This window comes from Aegilops tauschii, chromosome 7 (genome assembly GCF_002575655.3).
Source record: "Aegilops tauschii subsp. strangulata cultivar AL8/78 chromosome 7, Aet v6.0, whole genome shotgun sequence".
NCBI lineage: Eukaryota > Viridiplantae > Streptophyta > Magnoliopsida > Poales > Poaceae > Aegilops > Aegilops tauschii.
In genome coordinates, this window is record NC_053041.3 from 474,935,312 (window position 1) to 474,949,231 (window position 13,920).

The 13,920-nt window shown below is 44.8% G+C and overlaps 1 protein-coding gene across 2 annotated transcripts; it reads right to left on the minus strand.

Annotated features, from left to right (window-relative positions):
- Positions 1-808: 808 nt before the first annotated feature.
- On the minus strand, positions 809-8,999 carry LOC109765064 (diacylglycerol O-acyltransferase 1-2). Of its 2 annotated transcripts, none has more exons than XM_045230698.2 (16): positions 8,387-8,999; positions 7,248-7,282; positions 7,071-7,144; positions 6,908-6,983; positions 6,644-6,711; positions 5,584-5,707; positions 5,043-5,141; positions 4,809-4,910; positions 4,590-4,726; positions 4,188-4,269; positions 4,053-4,073; positions 3,809-3,871; positions 3,155-3,202; positions 2,799-2,861; positions 1,643-1,696; positions 809-1,565 (listed from the first exon to the last, which is right to left on the minus strand). In XM_045230698.2, the coding sequence occupies exons 1-16, from the start codon at positions 8,994-8,996 to the stop codon at positions 1,458-1,460; spliced, it is 1,764 nt and encodes a 587-aa protein (XP_045086633.2). In that variant the 5' UTR covers positions 8,997-8,999; the 3' UTR covers positions 809-1,457. The 2 variants fall into 2 exon arrangements, with proteins under 2 accessions (XP_045086633.2, XP_020179435.1); XM_020323846.4 differs by having other exon boundaries at positions 7,248-7,328; positions 8,387-8,858.
- Between the last annotated feature and the right edge of the window lie 4,921 nt (positions 9,000-13,920).

Sequence of the window (13,920 nt, forward strand, 5' to 3'; positions counted from 1 at the left end):
CTCATCCAGAACTCATATGGCACACACTTTACATCCAAGAGGCGAACCAAATTCAATCAATTGGATGAGTCAGCATCGATTGACCATGCTGCAGTTACACCATTCGAACACAAAGACTCTAGGTCAGGTTTACATGAGTCAACTTTCACACACCAAAAAGAAGTTACATGAGCGGCAACTAGCTCGCAGTTGTTGCTACATTATTCTTTCCAGCAACGTCGATACACAACAACAACGTGATGGGGCCATGCAGTCAGTCCTATGTACGTACGCTCTCTCAAGCGCGAGCCTTTCGCTCATCCAGGCCTCGTACTACACACACTTTACATCTAACAAGGCAAACCAAATTCAATCAATTGGATGAGTCAACCTCAGTTGACCATGCTCCAGTTACATCATTCGAACGCAGAGACTATGTCAGGTTTACATGAGACAGTTTTGTCGCTACATTATTCTTTCAAGCAACATCGGTACACAACAACAACGTGATGGGCTTATGTAGTCAGTCCTATGTACGTACACTCTCTCAAGCATGAGCCTTTCACTCATCCAGACCTCATACGGCACACACTTTACATCCAACAAGCAGTTACACCATTCGAACATGGAGACTCTAGGTCAAGTTTATATGAGCCAGCTTTCACACACAAAAAAAAGGTTTACATGAGCAACAAAACTGCCTCTCAATTGTTGCTATATTATTCTTTCCAACAACGTCAGTACACAACAACGTGATGGGGCTATACAAAGAGTACTATGTACGTATGCTCTCTTAAGCGCGAGCCTTTCACTCATCCAGACCTCGTACTTTACATCCAACAAGGCGAACCAAATTTAATTAATTGGATGAGTCAGCTTCGTTGACCATGCTGCAATTACACCATTCACACAGACTCTAGGTCAGGTTTACATGAGCCAACTTTCACATACCAAAAATAAGGTTTACATGAACAACAAAACTGCCTCGCAATTGTTGCTCCATTATTCTTTCCACCATGTTGCTACATTATTCTTTCCAGCAACGTCGGTACACAACAACTGACAGGACTATGCCGTCAGTACTATGTACGTAAGCACTCTCAAGCGCTCGCCTTTTCGCTCATCCAGACCTCAAAGGCAAGTTGCGTCATACGGCACATACACTTTATATCCAACAGGGCATCATGTACATAACTCTGATGGCACGTGAACCGAAAAGTATACACAAAACACATGTGGCAGATCGTGTTATCTTCGGCTTCATCACTGGGGTATCTTCGGTACGCACCCTGGACGGCATATCATACATTTGGAACGCAGTGAGCTAACTGGAACGGATTGGAACATATCATGCTGACAAACTTGGATTCGTAGCATAGCAAGCTCTAACAGCCCATGGCCAAACATTAAGGAGGCCGCCCCTCCATTGCCTCGGGCCAATTTGCTTCGGACGATCTGTGTGCACTTCTAAAACAGAACTAGCCATTTGTCTGAGCCTGTCTGTTCATGACATCGTGGTAGTACAAGAGAACACACATTGGTTGCCCAACTATGCTGAAGAAGAACCAAAATATCATGTTGCCCACCTGTCAAGTTCAACAGGGCTCGATGCGTCAGGGGAAACAATGGAAGACGGAGAAATTTTGCAGTGAGCATGGCATACCATTGTGTTCTTGAACTTGTCTTGAAGATATTTCGTCAAGAATAGCAGGGGAATCTGGGAACGACGGACATGAACATCAGTCAAATGATACAAGTGGATATGTAGAGATACCGACAACAGCAGTCTAGAATAACTAAACAGATACCAATCACAAATTTGCGTAGTAACAGCTCATCAGATTTAAAGCAACAATGGGGCTGATCCTACACCGACATATGGACACCGGCCCCCTGCCCAGTGATGGCCCAAGAGCAGTGCTACCTGTCATAGTGTCGGGCCTGAACAACAGCCAAAATCTGCCTTTTGTAATGAATCCAATAGGCATAGGCATGTATATGGGCTGTTATTGTCAAATAAGCTGCAGTGTTGCTATCCCTAAGTCTTGATACACAGATTTTTTTGCATGTGACAAATTTTATGTACTAAATTGTCTATTGTTTATATGCTAGACTATCTTTGTTTTTTTTTTTTTGAATTTTCAACGCGGGGGGGGGGGGGGGGGGGGGGGGGGAGGGGAGTTTCCCCCACCTGAACATATTGATCAAAGTGGGCTAGGATCCCAGATAGTTACAGAGAGAAAGAAGAGAGATAGGCGACACAGTCTAGTTTCCAACCAACAGCACACAAGCTAAATCTAGACTAGAGAGGAAAAGGCACGAAGCCAGGAGTCCACATGAGGTCGACGATCACGTTGGAGCCGAACACGCCATAACACGGCATCCTCCCTGCAGCACCGAAGAGCCCTGGCTAAAGACGGAGTTCGTCGCTGGAAGACCACAGCATTCCGATGCTTCCAAAGCTGCCAGCAGCATAGCATCACAAATTCCACTCCTGAGTCGACGACCGCGGCCGCTGTTGTTGCAAGGGTGTCCAGGCTGCTCACCGTAGCCCTTTCTGCACTGACCCCAACCTTGTGCCAGAAAGCGCCCGCAAGCGGACAGGCAAAAAGCATGTGATCCGCGGTCTCCAGAGTGACAGAGCACAGTGGGCACTTTCGGCCTCGTAGACTATCTTTGTTATCGAATTCGCATACACAGAACTAATCTATTATACATGCAGCCACGCTCAGGGCATCAACAAGTATCGAAGATACTGTACTGATCTAGTCCAAGAAGATTAAGAACGAAATACAAGTGTCCTTCGAATTAATACATACCTGAAGCATGATTCCAGAAAATGCCCATAATTTGAAAATGTGGCACGGAACAGCAATACATAGCTGCAAGTGACAAAACAATGAAATGAAGGCCACATGTGAGATGCCATACCAGCTTCTTTCCTTTTCAATGCAAGTACAAACGTGCAGCAGAAAAGGTGCTAGGGTTCAAAACTCCATGTATATATCGTTAATTTTCCCAGTAGAACTTTATATCGAACCTAGATCATTACTCAATAAAAAAGGGAACCAAGCCATTTCGACTGGGAAAAATAAAAGAGTGATAGCTAGGGGCATGTAACCCGCAAAAAAAAACTAGGGGCATGTAATGTGGAATTCTCAAATATGTGTGGTACCTCATGAAATACAGCTGAAACCAGAAATGCGATGAGAATGGCACAACCCTGCAGTGTAGATTCAACATGAATTTTCAGAAGTATGCATTTCAAAAAACAAATTAGCTCTATTCTCAACAGAAAGAACCACACAAGATCTGCAAAGCAAAACGCACAATGAATAATATTATTTTTATCTACACTCATTTGCTAAGTGAATTTCAGGTATTCTTCTGTTTGACCATCCATGCTATGTCCTGGCTTTCAAATACGCTCCTTATCCATGTTGTTCTACCTTCGAGACTCATCACATGTTGCTGTTTAGTCAACGTGCATATTAGTTAATGTAGTCTAACAAAAATGGATATTACCATGCAAAAGTCGTAGGCCAAGAGAACACATTATCAAGTATTAACAGCTGTATTCTCAGCGTCAGGTATTTTAAATTGGGTTGATAGTTCTCTGGTTAACCACGCTAACAGTTTATCTGCACTAGCAGATTTCAGTACAGTGAGTGTTCTCTATATAACAATGGTGAACCAACCAAATCTGAAGTGCCCCGCAGGATCCATTTTCCACGGGAATGAAAACAAAATGTAACAGGGAAAAGAGATGTGGCATTTTTTTATAATCTGGCCACCAGAAGGAATAACAGGTGTAGTCTGAAGAAATTACCTTTGACAAGCCATTCCTTATGCATGGAAAATATATATGGCGAACAATCCACTTATGAACAGGCTGACAAGTAGAAAATTGTCAGGGAAGGATATCATACTAATGCCAATTAAGAAAGGACATTATGCTAATGCCAATCAATCAGACACTATCTCAGGCTTATGAACATGTCTCATCTATCAGCTGGGAGGAAATTGCCAGTTAGTCCAGAATAACTATTCTTCAGGATGGGTGAGAAGATTACCATATTCCACATTCTCCAGTACTGAAGTAAGCCCCCAAAATACCGCCACATTTAAATGCATGGAAATTTAAACAGTGTCAGCTCTATCTAAACTTCTCTAAAATAAACAAGATAAACTTTGAACAGGCCTTTCACCTCTTCAACTGTTTTGGCATTCCACCAGTCCTTGTAGAATTCACGATCACCAAAACGGAGGAGTTCGGCAAGAATATTCAACCTGTATACAAAAATAATGAATGGAAGCTGTAGAAGCCACGCATTTGAAGGTTGTCGAGAACTTAATTTTACTGTTGCGATAAGCTATGTTTCTCAAATAGCTAACCCATTTATCAAATACTGTGTTCTATACATTAAAGTTACAGATATGTGATCGCGTGCATGAGGCAATCAGGCAACCATCATGACATCAGTAAGTTAAGTACTGTAGAAAATCACAATATCCAATGGTACTGTCTTTATAGATGTGCTGTACCCAACTGGGAGAGCCAAAGGAAAAAAAAAAGTAAAGTGACAAGAGAAGGTAATCAAGATGCTTACCACAGATGGAAAAAGGAATAGAACATACAAAGCCATACATATAATGTTGGCACTGAGAGTTTCAAGACTCTCTCAATAGCATCCAAGAAATTTCCTTTTAATGGATGCTTGGAATTCTGCACAATTGGATTAATGTACTGCCAAAAAAAGGAGTTAGGTAATTCCAATAGAGAAAATATATGCATAAAATTAACGTTAGGGATCACGTAACAGGCTCACTTGCTCAATTATGAAGCCCATCAAGCCTGTAAAAACTACACATTTTAGAAGCTGCCGGGTGACCCAGCCTTTCCTAATAAATGCTGTCCGGGGATAACTTGGCTGCATAATGCACCAGAATGGCATCAGAAAAGCCATAATTTTAACACTGATGTAACTAGTTACATCCAATATAATTAAGTAATAACATGGAATCAGAAGAAGAAATGATACACACTAGCCCAAAAATAGCACCTGGTAACAAAGTGTTGGGGCCAACATGAAATACACAACACTGTTGATAGTTGGGCCTTTAATGTTTTCCTCATCGATAGAACTGCCATGTGTAGCACCCTATTACATAAAAAGGGGAATTACTATTGTGAACAGTGACCAAAGAGGAAATATTCACATTCATGCTAGAAATTACTCCCTCCGTCCCAAAATATAAGAGCGTTTTGTACACTAGTGTAGTGTCAAAAACGTTCTTATATTATGGGACGGAGGGAGTATTAATCTGGCAATTCTCTGTATAAGCACAACATGAGTAGCTACACAAATTAAGGCAATTATTTCCTTAAGTATTGATAGGAGCAAGATCATGATCCAATCTTCTAGAAAGATTTACAATTAAGAGACACACAAGAAAAATGTTCATTTGTCAAATTTATTATCCAAAAATGTGGCAGTGGTCAGCCTAAAAGATAAATTGTTTCAGACGAAGCCTTTGTATTAGTCCTCGATGTTTTGGCAACTACAATTGCACTAAAATGGTAATAACACATTGCACTCGTACCTTTTCAATACTTTGGGACAATACCCTTATATCATAATTTGTATGAGCAAAAGAGACAAGCTTCAACCAAGTAATGCTTGCAATGAACATTAACACAAATCCAGATAATACTGCTGATTCACACCTGAAATACATTCAATGTAACTAAAATTCCATAATTTATGCAATAAAATACTACTCCCTCCGGCCCATAATATAAGACGTTATTACATATGGGACGGACGGAGTATCTTTTGAGGAAAAACTTTCTGTATAATCAGAACATTAACCAAAAATTAGTAGGCACAATGCATGACTTCAAAAACAATGCATGACAGTATTAACATTCCTAAAATATGAGGAAAAACTAATACAAAACTGCCATCGACTTGTAATCCTAGCACCATTGTTTAACGAACAACAGTGACAGAAGTCAGTTATCAGATATACAGACGCTACTTGGACAGAAATATAACACATGATAACTTGCGCAAGCATATGACACGTGATAACTTTAAAGGAGCCCCGTACCTCCCCAATAGAACTTATTAGCAAGTCATGAGTCATATTTCTCAAGTGATTTGAATAACTGACAATTTTTTTTTCAATTTGCAAACTAAAAATGGAACAATTTTAGATTGGACACTCAACTTGATGGCTCGTATTGATCCAATAGACATGTACTCCCTCCGATCCATATAACTTGTCGCTGAAACGGATGTATCTAGACATATTTCAGTGCTGGATACATCAGTTTGAGCGACAAGTAATACGAAGCGGAGGGAGATAATATTGTCAACGATAGGATATGAGAGATTGCCACATGAAACCAAATAGAAGAGTTATGTGATCTCCTTTTAGCCAATCAATTTACATTGTTTAACATCCAGCAATAACCATGTTTGAAACACATGGACCGAGTACATCTCCACGTCATTAAATATAGAAAAAATGAATGAATGAACTGAATGTGCTTTTGTTTCTGAGAATGTAACTGAGCGTGCTCCAAACCATCATATACAAATCTCGAAAGTAGATGCATCCAAACAAACCCCAAAGCCAAAGAAATAAATATGCTTACTTAAGAATCACAACAACTGGATAGATAAGGACAGTGGTTGTAATAATTATATGGAGAAGAATAGACACCTGCAAGAGGTAAACCAGAGTCATGAGCGATTCGCACTTAAAAAATTTACTGAAAAAGATTGGATTTTATGCTAAATTTGACCATATGACAATGATGAAGAAACATAAAATGAGCATAAATCTTGGATGAAAAGACTTTGCCATTCTGAAAAGAACTGATGATGGAGACTTAAGGAATGTTGAGAAACAAACTCACATGATCACGGATGAGCTTTCTTTGAGCCCACTTCTCGGTCATGAGTGCAGCAAGTGGGAAAATGGGTAAAGTGAGGCTGCAATTCACAGACTGGTTAATTGTACAAAGTCTACTACTGTTTCATGAAAATCCCGACCAGTGCTGGGTGAGTAATTATACCTACCAGCACATCAGAAGTGGCCAATCTCCCAGCGATCTTGCACTAAACCAAAATCCAGCTCTTATTAATAGGCCATACTGGAGCAACAAATTTAGACCATGGTAACGTGTCAAGGCATATAAAAGACTATGCAGAAAGCACCAAAACTAAGTGCTCCTTCTGGAAGGGAAGTGATCAAACCTTCATTAAGTTCTCGATAATGAGCCTGCTGTTCACTGCAATCAGCACAACAATGCATAGATTCAGAAGACCTGCATGGCTCTGCAATCAAGTGAATAACTAAACATTTCAGGACTAGAATTTTATGTCGCAACCGAGCAATATGACATGCAAAACAACGAATTTAGTACATCAGTTAAAGAAGAATAAGAAGAAAAAAGCGATATATGATGTACTTATACCCTAATGAATGTTTTAATATGGCTTCGATTATGTAATAATGTTCACTGGAGTTATGCGCAGGAACAACTGTGGGATAATGTGATGTAGAATCATATATATGCATCTAAAGGAATAAGGATGCCACCCAAAGAGGCATTTGACTGAAACTCATCTTGAAACCCCAACATTGTTCAGATTTAAATGCAGACATGCACTGAACTTTGCATCGAAACAGATTAACAGCTATGAGCCTATGACCAGGGCTGCATTTGAGTGTGAGGAGTTATTCTGGGCATACAATCAGTTCGTCATTCTGCCCAACGTTGCATATTAGCTCCACTAAAGAACTTTTATCATTCAGACAGAGTACTGGTCCTCAGGATCTTGTGTCAACCTGACATCTTAGCATGTTAAAACCCTAGAGTGGCAAACAGATACTGCGCATGTGGATCACGACACCTCCCAATTAGCCCTGCATTTGCAGTTGAGTTAACAAAAGTCGACCCTCAAGGCCCCCAACACACTCCCAACAACTCTCTGTTTACTTCTACTACTAGTACAAGTCAACGCCACATCAATCTCGGGCTACTTGTACAGGTCAGCACCTCGTGCACTCCGCCTGTCCATTTCAACACGCCAAGCCCTGCTAGTAATAGCAATGCGCCGGTGGTCCCCTAAATCCCAAAACGAGCAGAGGCTTTGACCTCAATCTGTCGCGGCCAAAAATTGAAACTGCACCTGTGTCTGTCTCAACTCAACATCCCTAAAATCTAGCACTGCTGGACAACCGTAATTTGGAGAAAAGGGAGAAACTGTGGGCAACAGAACCCGATGCTGGCCGGCTCAAGCAAAGCAAGCATATGTGATCATGGCAATCGCTGCTGCTGGAGTAGAAAGGAAAAGAAAAACAAGTCGCGGGATTCGCGGCGCACACGTACCTGTCGGAAGATGGCGTCGGAGCTGAGCGGGCTCTCCTTGACCCGGCGGTGGGCGGGCGCCGACGCCCGGTAGCAGGGCATCTCGTGCTGCCGCTGCGGCTGCTCCTGCGGATTCGCCTCTCCGTAGACGCCGTCGGCGGCAGGGGCGCGGCGGAGGCGGAGGGAGGGGTCGTCGCGATCGTGGGCCGCGGCCATGGACGGGGGCGGGGCCATGGGTGGAACTGGAGGGAAGGTTCCGGAAGGCTCGGGGCGGGGTTTTGGGTTTCGGTGGGCGGCCCGCCGTGGGGAGGGAGGAAGCTGCCGGGGAGGTGGCGGGTTTGGGTTCCCTTTTGACATGCGATGGTGGTGGCCGCCGCGCCGCCCAAAAGCGGAAAGCGAAGCGAGGAGGGAGGCGGCCGACTTGCGCGCGACACGTGCGGGGGCGCGCCAGGCGTCCCCTGCCTTGCTTGGCGCCGCAGGTTCCGAGGTTCCAAGTCCCGAGTTCTGATCGGTGGACGGACGGACGGCACGGGTTGTCTGTCCCGGTGTAGGCGTCCGCTTGTTTTTTTTTTTTTGAAAGTGCGTCCGCTTGCTGAAACGAGTGAACGGGTAGGAGCATTGTCCTTTTCATGCCCTGGTTAAAATATTCAATTTATTAAGGAAATATAATACGTGATAGAAAATATAATAATGGTGAAACCATATCGTTCTTTCTTCCTCCGGAAGAAAAAGGTCATCTCGTCGGTGCCTGCCGCCACGGGCTTCCTCCGCTGATGACCTTGGTAGTTGGTGGTGAGGAAGGTCATCAGATCCACGTGTGTGGATAGATTTAAGTCAAAATAGTTTAGTTTTTCGCTTGTTCATCATGTTGGCTTTGACGGTGGCGATGACGGCGCTGAATAAAGTTTCTTGATCCTACTCCGACGAGGCGATCGGTTCTATGGTTGGGAATGGATTTAGAATCCAGTCTGTTCAAATAAGCATGGTGTGGCTGCAGTGGCATCCTCGTGGTGGACATGTGTTCTCGGGCTCCGCCTTGCGGCGGCGTTTGCTCCAGCGCCAACGCGAAGCCTGGGAGGTAGTCCGGGAATGGATGTTGATTATGGTCTGCATCGGCGGCATATGAAAGATGTGCATTGTGTGCTGGGTTCGTGATACGTGGATGGCAGATATGGTTTCCTCCTCCGACACCTTAGTCATGTGGGGGGTCAGATCTAGAGTTCGATGACGTGTCCGGGGTGTTGCCCCGGTCCGATTTGTTCAACGGTAATGGTTCGCCTTTGGCGAGCCCCTTGGAGTGTTGGAAATATGCCCTAGAGGCAATAATAAAATGGTTATTATTATATATCCTTGTTCATGATAATTATCTATTGTTCATGCTATAATTGTATTAACCGGAAACCGTAATACATGTGTGAATACATAGACCACAACATGTCCCTAGTGAGCCTCTAGTTGACTAGCTCATGATCAATAGATGGTTGTGGTTTCCTGACCATGGACATTTGATGTCGATGATAACGGGATCACATCATTAGAAGAATGATGTGATGGACAAGACCCAATTCTAAGCATAGCACAAGATCGTGTAGTTCGTTTGCTAACGCTTCTCTAATGTCAAGTATCATTTCCTTAGACCATGAGATTGTGCAACTCCCGGATACCGTAGGAATGCTCTGGGTGTATCAAACGTCACAATGTAACTGGGTGGCTATAAAGGTGCACTACGGGTATCTCCGAAAGTGTCTGTTGGGTTGGCACGAATCGAGACTGGGATTTGTCACTCCGTATGACGAAGAGGTATCTTTGGGCCCACTCGGTAATGCATCATCATAATGAGCTCAATGTGACTAAGGAGTTAGCCGCGGGATCATGCGTTACGGAACGAGTAAAGAGACTTGCCGGTAACGAGATTCAATGAGGTATGGGGATACCGACGTTCGAATCTCGGGCAAGTAACATAACGATAGACAAAGGGGATTGTATACGGGATTAATTGAATCCCCGACATCGTGGTTCATCCGATGAGATCATCCTGGAACATGTGGGAGCCAACATGGGTATCCAGATCCCGTTGTTGGTTATTGGCCGGAGAGATGCCTCGGTCATGTCTGCATGGTTCCCGAACCCGTAGGGTCTACACACTTAAGGTTCGGTGATGCTAGAGTTGTTATGGGAAGTTGTATGTGGTTACCGAAGGTTTTTAGGAGTCCCAGATGAGATCCCGGACGTCACGAGGAGTTCCGGAATGGTCCGGAGGTGAAGATTTATATATGGGAAGTCCAGTTTCAGTCGCCGGAATGGTTTCGGGGGTTATCGATATTGTACCGGGACCACCGAAAGGTGTCCGGGGGTCCACCGGGTGGGGCCACCTGCCCTGGAGGACTTAATGGGATGAATATGGGAGGGAACCAGCCCCCTAGGGGGCTGGTGCGCCACCCCCCCCCCAAGGGCCCAAGGCGCCTAGGGTTGAAAACCCTAGGGGAGGGGGCGCCTCCCACCTTGCTTGGGGGGCAATTCTCCCCCTCCTGCCCCCCCCCCCTGTGATGCCCGGATAATTAGGCTACAGTAATCCCGCACGCCACCTCGATTACTGTTGCTAATCTCGCGTTAGTTCGAAACCGGTTCGAATTCAAATTCAAAATCAAGCAAACAATAAAATATTTTCAAATATTAAAACTAAAATGTTGGGGTGTTGCCGAATAATTCATGAGTAATAATGGTGGAGAAACCAACATTTCTTATAATATTTAAATTCACTAAAATAACCAAAGATTAGGGCAAAACAATTAATTTAATGCCTTTTATAAAGTTATAATAATATAAATAGTGTGCTAAAATAATTATGGCAGTGGCCTAATTAGTAATACTAATTTAGGTGCTAACTTGGTATTTTATAAAACTAAAATAATAGAAACTATAAATGAAAACAGTAAAGAAATAAAAGAAAAATAGAAAAGGAAAAGCAAATCAAGAGAAAACAAAAAAAGGGAATAGAGGAACCCCCCCTGCCCACCTGGGCCTCAGCCCAGTCGGCCGGCCCAACCCCACTTGCCTACTAACCCCCCCCCCCCCCCCCCCCCCCCGAAGCCGAAACCCTAGCACCACCCGGTCTACTTTATGTTGGAAATATGCCCTAGAGGCAATAATAAATGGTTATTATTATATTTCTTTGTTCATGATAATTGTCTATTGTTCATGCTATAATTGTGTTATCCGGAAATCGTAATACATGTGTGAATATATAGACCACAACGTGTCCCTAGTAAGCCTCTAGTTGACTAGCTCGTTGATCAACCGATAGTCATGGTTTCCTGACTATGGACATTGGATGTCGTTGATAACGGGATCACATCGTTAGGAGAATGATGTGATGGACAAGACCCAATCCTAAGCATAGCATAAAAGATCGTGTAGTTTCGTTTGCTAGAGCTTTTCCAATGTCAAGTATCTTTTCCTTAGACCATGAGATCGTGCAACTCCCGGATACCGTAGGAGTGCTTTGGGTGCACCAAACGTCACAACGTAACTGGGTGACTATAAAGGTACACTACGGGTATCTCTGAAAGTGTCTGTTGGGTTGGCACGGATCGAGACTGGGATTTGTCACTCCGTGTGACGGAGAGGTATCTCTGGGCCCACTCGGTAATGCATCATCATAATGAGCTCAATGTGACTAAGGCGTTAGTCACAGGATCATGCATTGCGGTACGAGTAAAGAGACTTGCCGGTAACGATATTGAACAAGGTATTGGGATACCGACGATAGAATCTCGGGCAAGTAACATACCGATTGACAAAGGGAATTGTATACGGGATTGATTGAATCCTCGACATCGTGGTTCATCCGATGAGATCATCGTGGAACATGTGGGAGCCAACATGGGTATCCAGATCCCGCTGTTGGTTATTGACCGGAGAGGCGTCTCGGTCATGTCTGCATGTCTCCCGAACCCGTAGGGTCTACACACTTAAGGTTCGGCGACGCTAGGGTTGAAGAGATATGAGTATGCGGAAACCCGAAAGTTGCTCGGAGTCCCGGATGAGATCCCGGACGTCACGAGGAGTTCCGGAATGGTCCGGAGGTGAAGAATTATATATAGGAAGTCAAGTTTCGGCCACCGGGAAAGTTTCGGGGGTTACCGGTATTGTACCGGGACCACCGGAAGGGTCCCGGGGGTCCACCGGGTGGGGCCACCTATCCCAGAGGGCCCCGTGGGCTGAAGTGGGAAGGGAACCAGCCCCTAGTGGGCTGGGCGCCCCCCCATGGGCCTCCCCCCTGCGCCTAGGGTTGGAAACCCTAGGGTGGGGGCGCCCCACTTGCCTTGGGGGGCAAGTCTCCCCCCTTGGCCGCCGCCCCCTCCCTTGATGGGATCTTGGCCGGCGCCCCCCTCCCAGGGGGCCTATATAAAGGGGGGAGGGAGGGCAGCAACACAACAGCCTTGGGCGCCTCCCTCCTCCCCTGCTACACCTCTCCCTCTCGCAGAAGCTCGGCGAAGCCCTGCCGAGACCCGCTACATCCACCACCACGCCGTCGTGCTGCTGGATCTCCATCAACCTCTCCTTCCCCCTTGCTGGATCAAGAAGGAGGAGACGTCGCTGCACCGTACGTGTGTTGAACGCGGAGGTGCCGTCCGTTCGGCACTCGGTCATCGGTGATTTGCATCACGGCGAGTACGACTCCGTCATCCACGTTCATTGGAACGCTTCCGCTTGCGATCTACAAGGGTATGTAGATGCACTCCTTTCCCCTCGTTGCTAGTATACTCCATAGATGGATCTTGGTGAGCGTAGGAAAATTTTAAAATCTGCTACGATCCCCAACAGTGGCATCATGAGCCAGGCCTATGCGTAGTTACTATGCACGAGTAGAACACAAAGCAGTTGTGGGCGTTGATGTTGCCAATTCTTCTTGCCGCTACTAGTCTTGTCCTGTTTCGGCGGTATTGTGGGATGAAGCGGCCCGGACCGACCTTACACGTACGCTTACGTGAGACAGGTTCCACCGACTGACATGCACTAGTTGCATAAGGTGGCTAGCGGGTGTCTGTCTCTCCTACTTTAGTCGGAACGGACTCGATGAAAAGGGTCCTTATGAAGGGTAAATAGAAATTGGCAAATCACGTTGTGGTTTTACGTAGGTAAGAAACGTTCTTGCTAGAAACCTATTCAAGCCACGTAAAAACTTGCAACAACAATTAGAGGACGTCTAACTTGTTTTTGCAGCAAGTGCTATGTGATGTGATATGGCCAGAAGATGTGATGAATGATATATGTGATGTATGAGATTGATCATATTCTTGTAATAGGAATCACGACTTGCATGTCGATGAGTATGACAACCGGCAGGAGCCATAGGAGTTGTCTTTATTATTTTGTATGACCTGCGTGTCATTGAATAACGCCATGTAAATTACTTTACTTTGTTGCTAAACGCGTTAGCCATAGAAGTAGAAGTAATCGTTGGCGTGACGACTTCATGAAGACACAATGATGGAGATCATGGTGTCATGCCGGTGACGAAGATGATCATGGTGCCCCGAAGATGGAGATCA

What these genes read in the sequence shown, in the direction of transcription:
- LOC109765064 (XM_045230698.2), bottom strand. Translation starts at nt 8,996, where the DNA reads ATGAAAAGGACAATGCTCCTACCCGTTCACTCGTTTCAGCAAGCGGAC. An exon ending in CCAGTTGTTGTGATTCTTAA is followed by an intron (nt 5,708 to 6,643) that starts GTAAGCATATTT and finishes AATGTATTTCAG; the next exon opens with GTGTGAATCAGCAGTATTAT. An exon ending in ACAAGTTCAAGAACACAATG is followed by an intron (nt 1,566 to 1,642) that starts GTATGCCATGCT and finishes TGAACTTGACAG; the next exon opens with GTGGGCAACATGATATTTTG.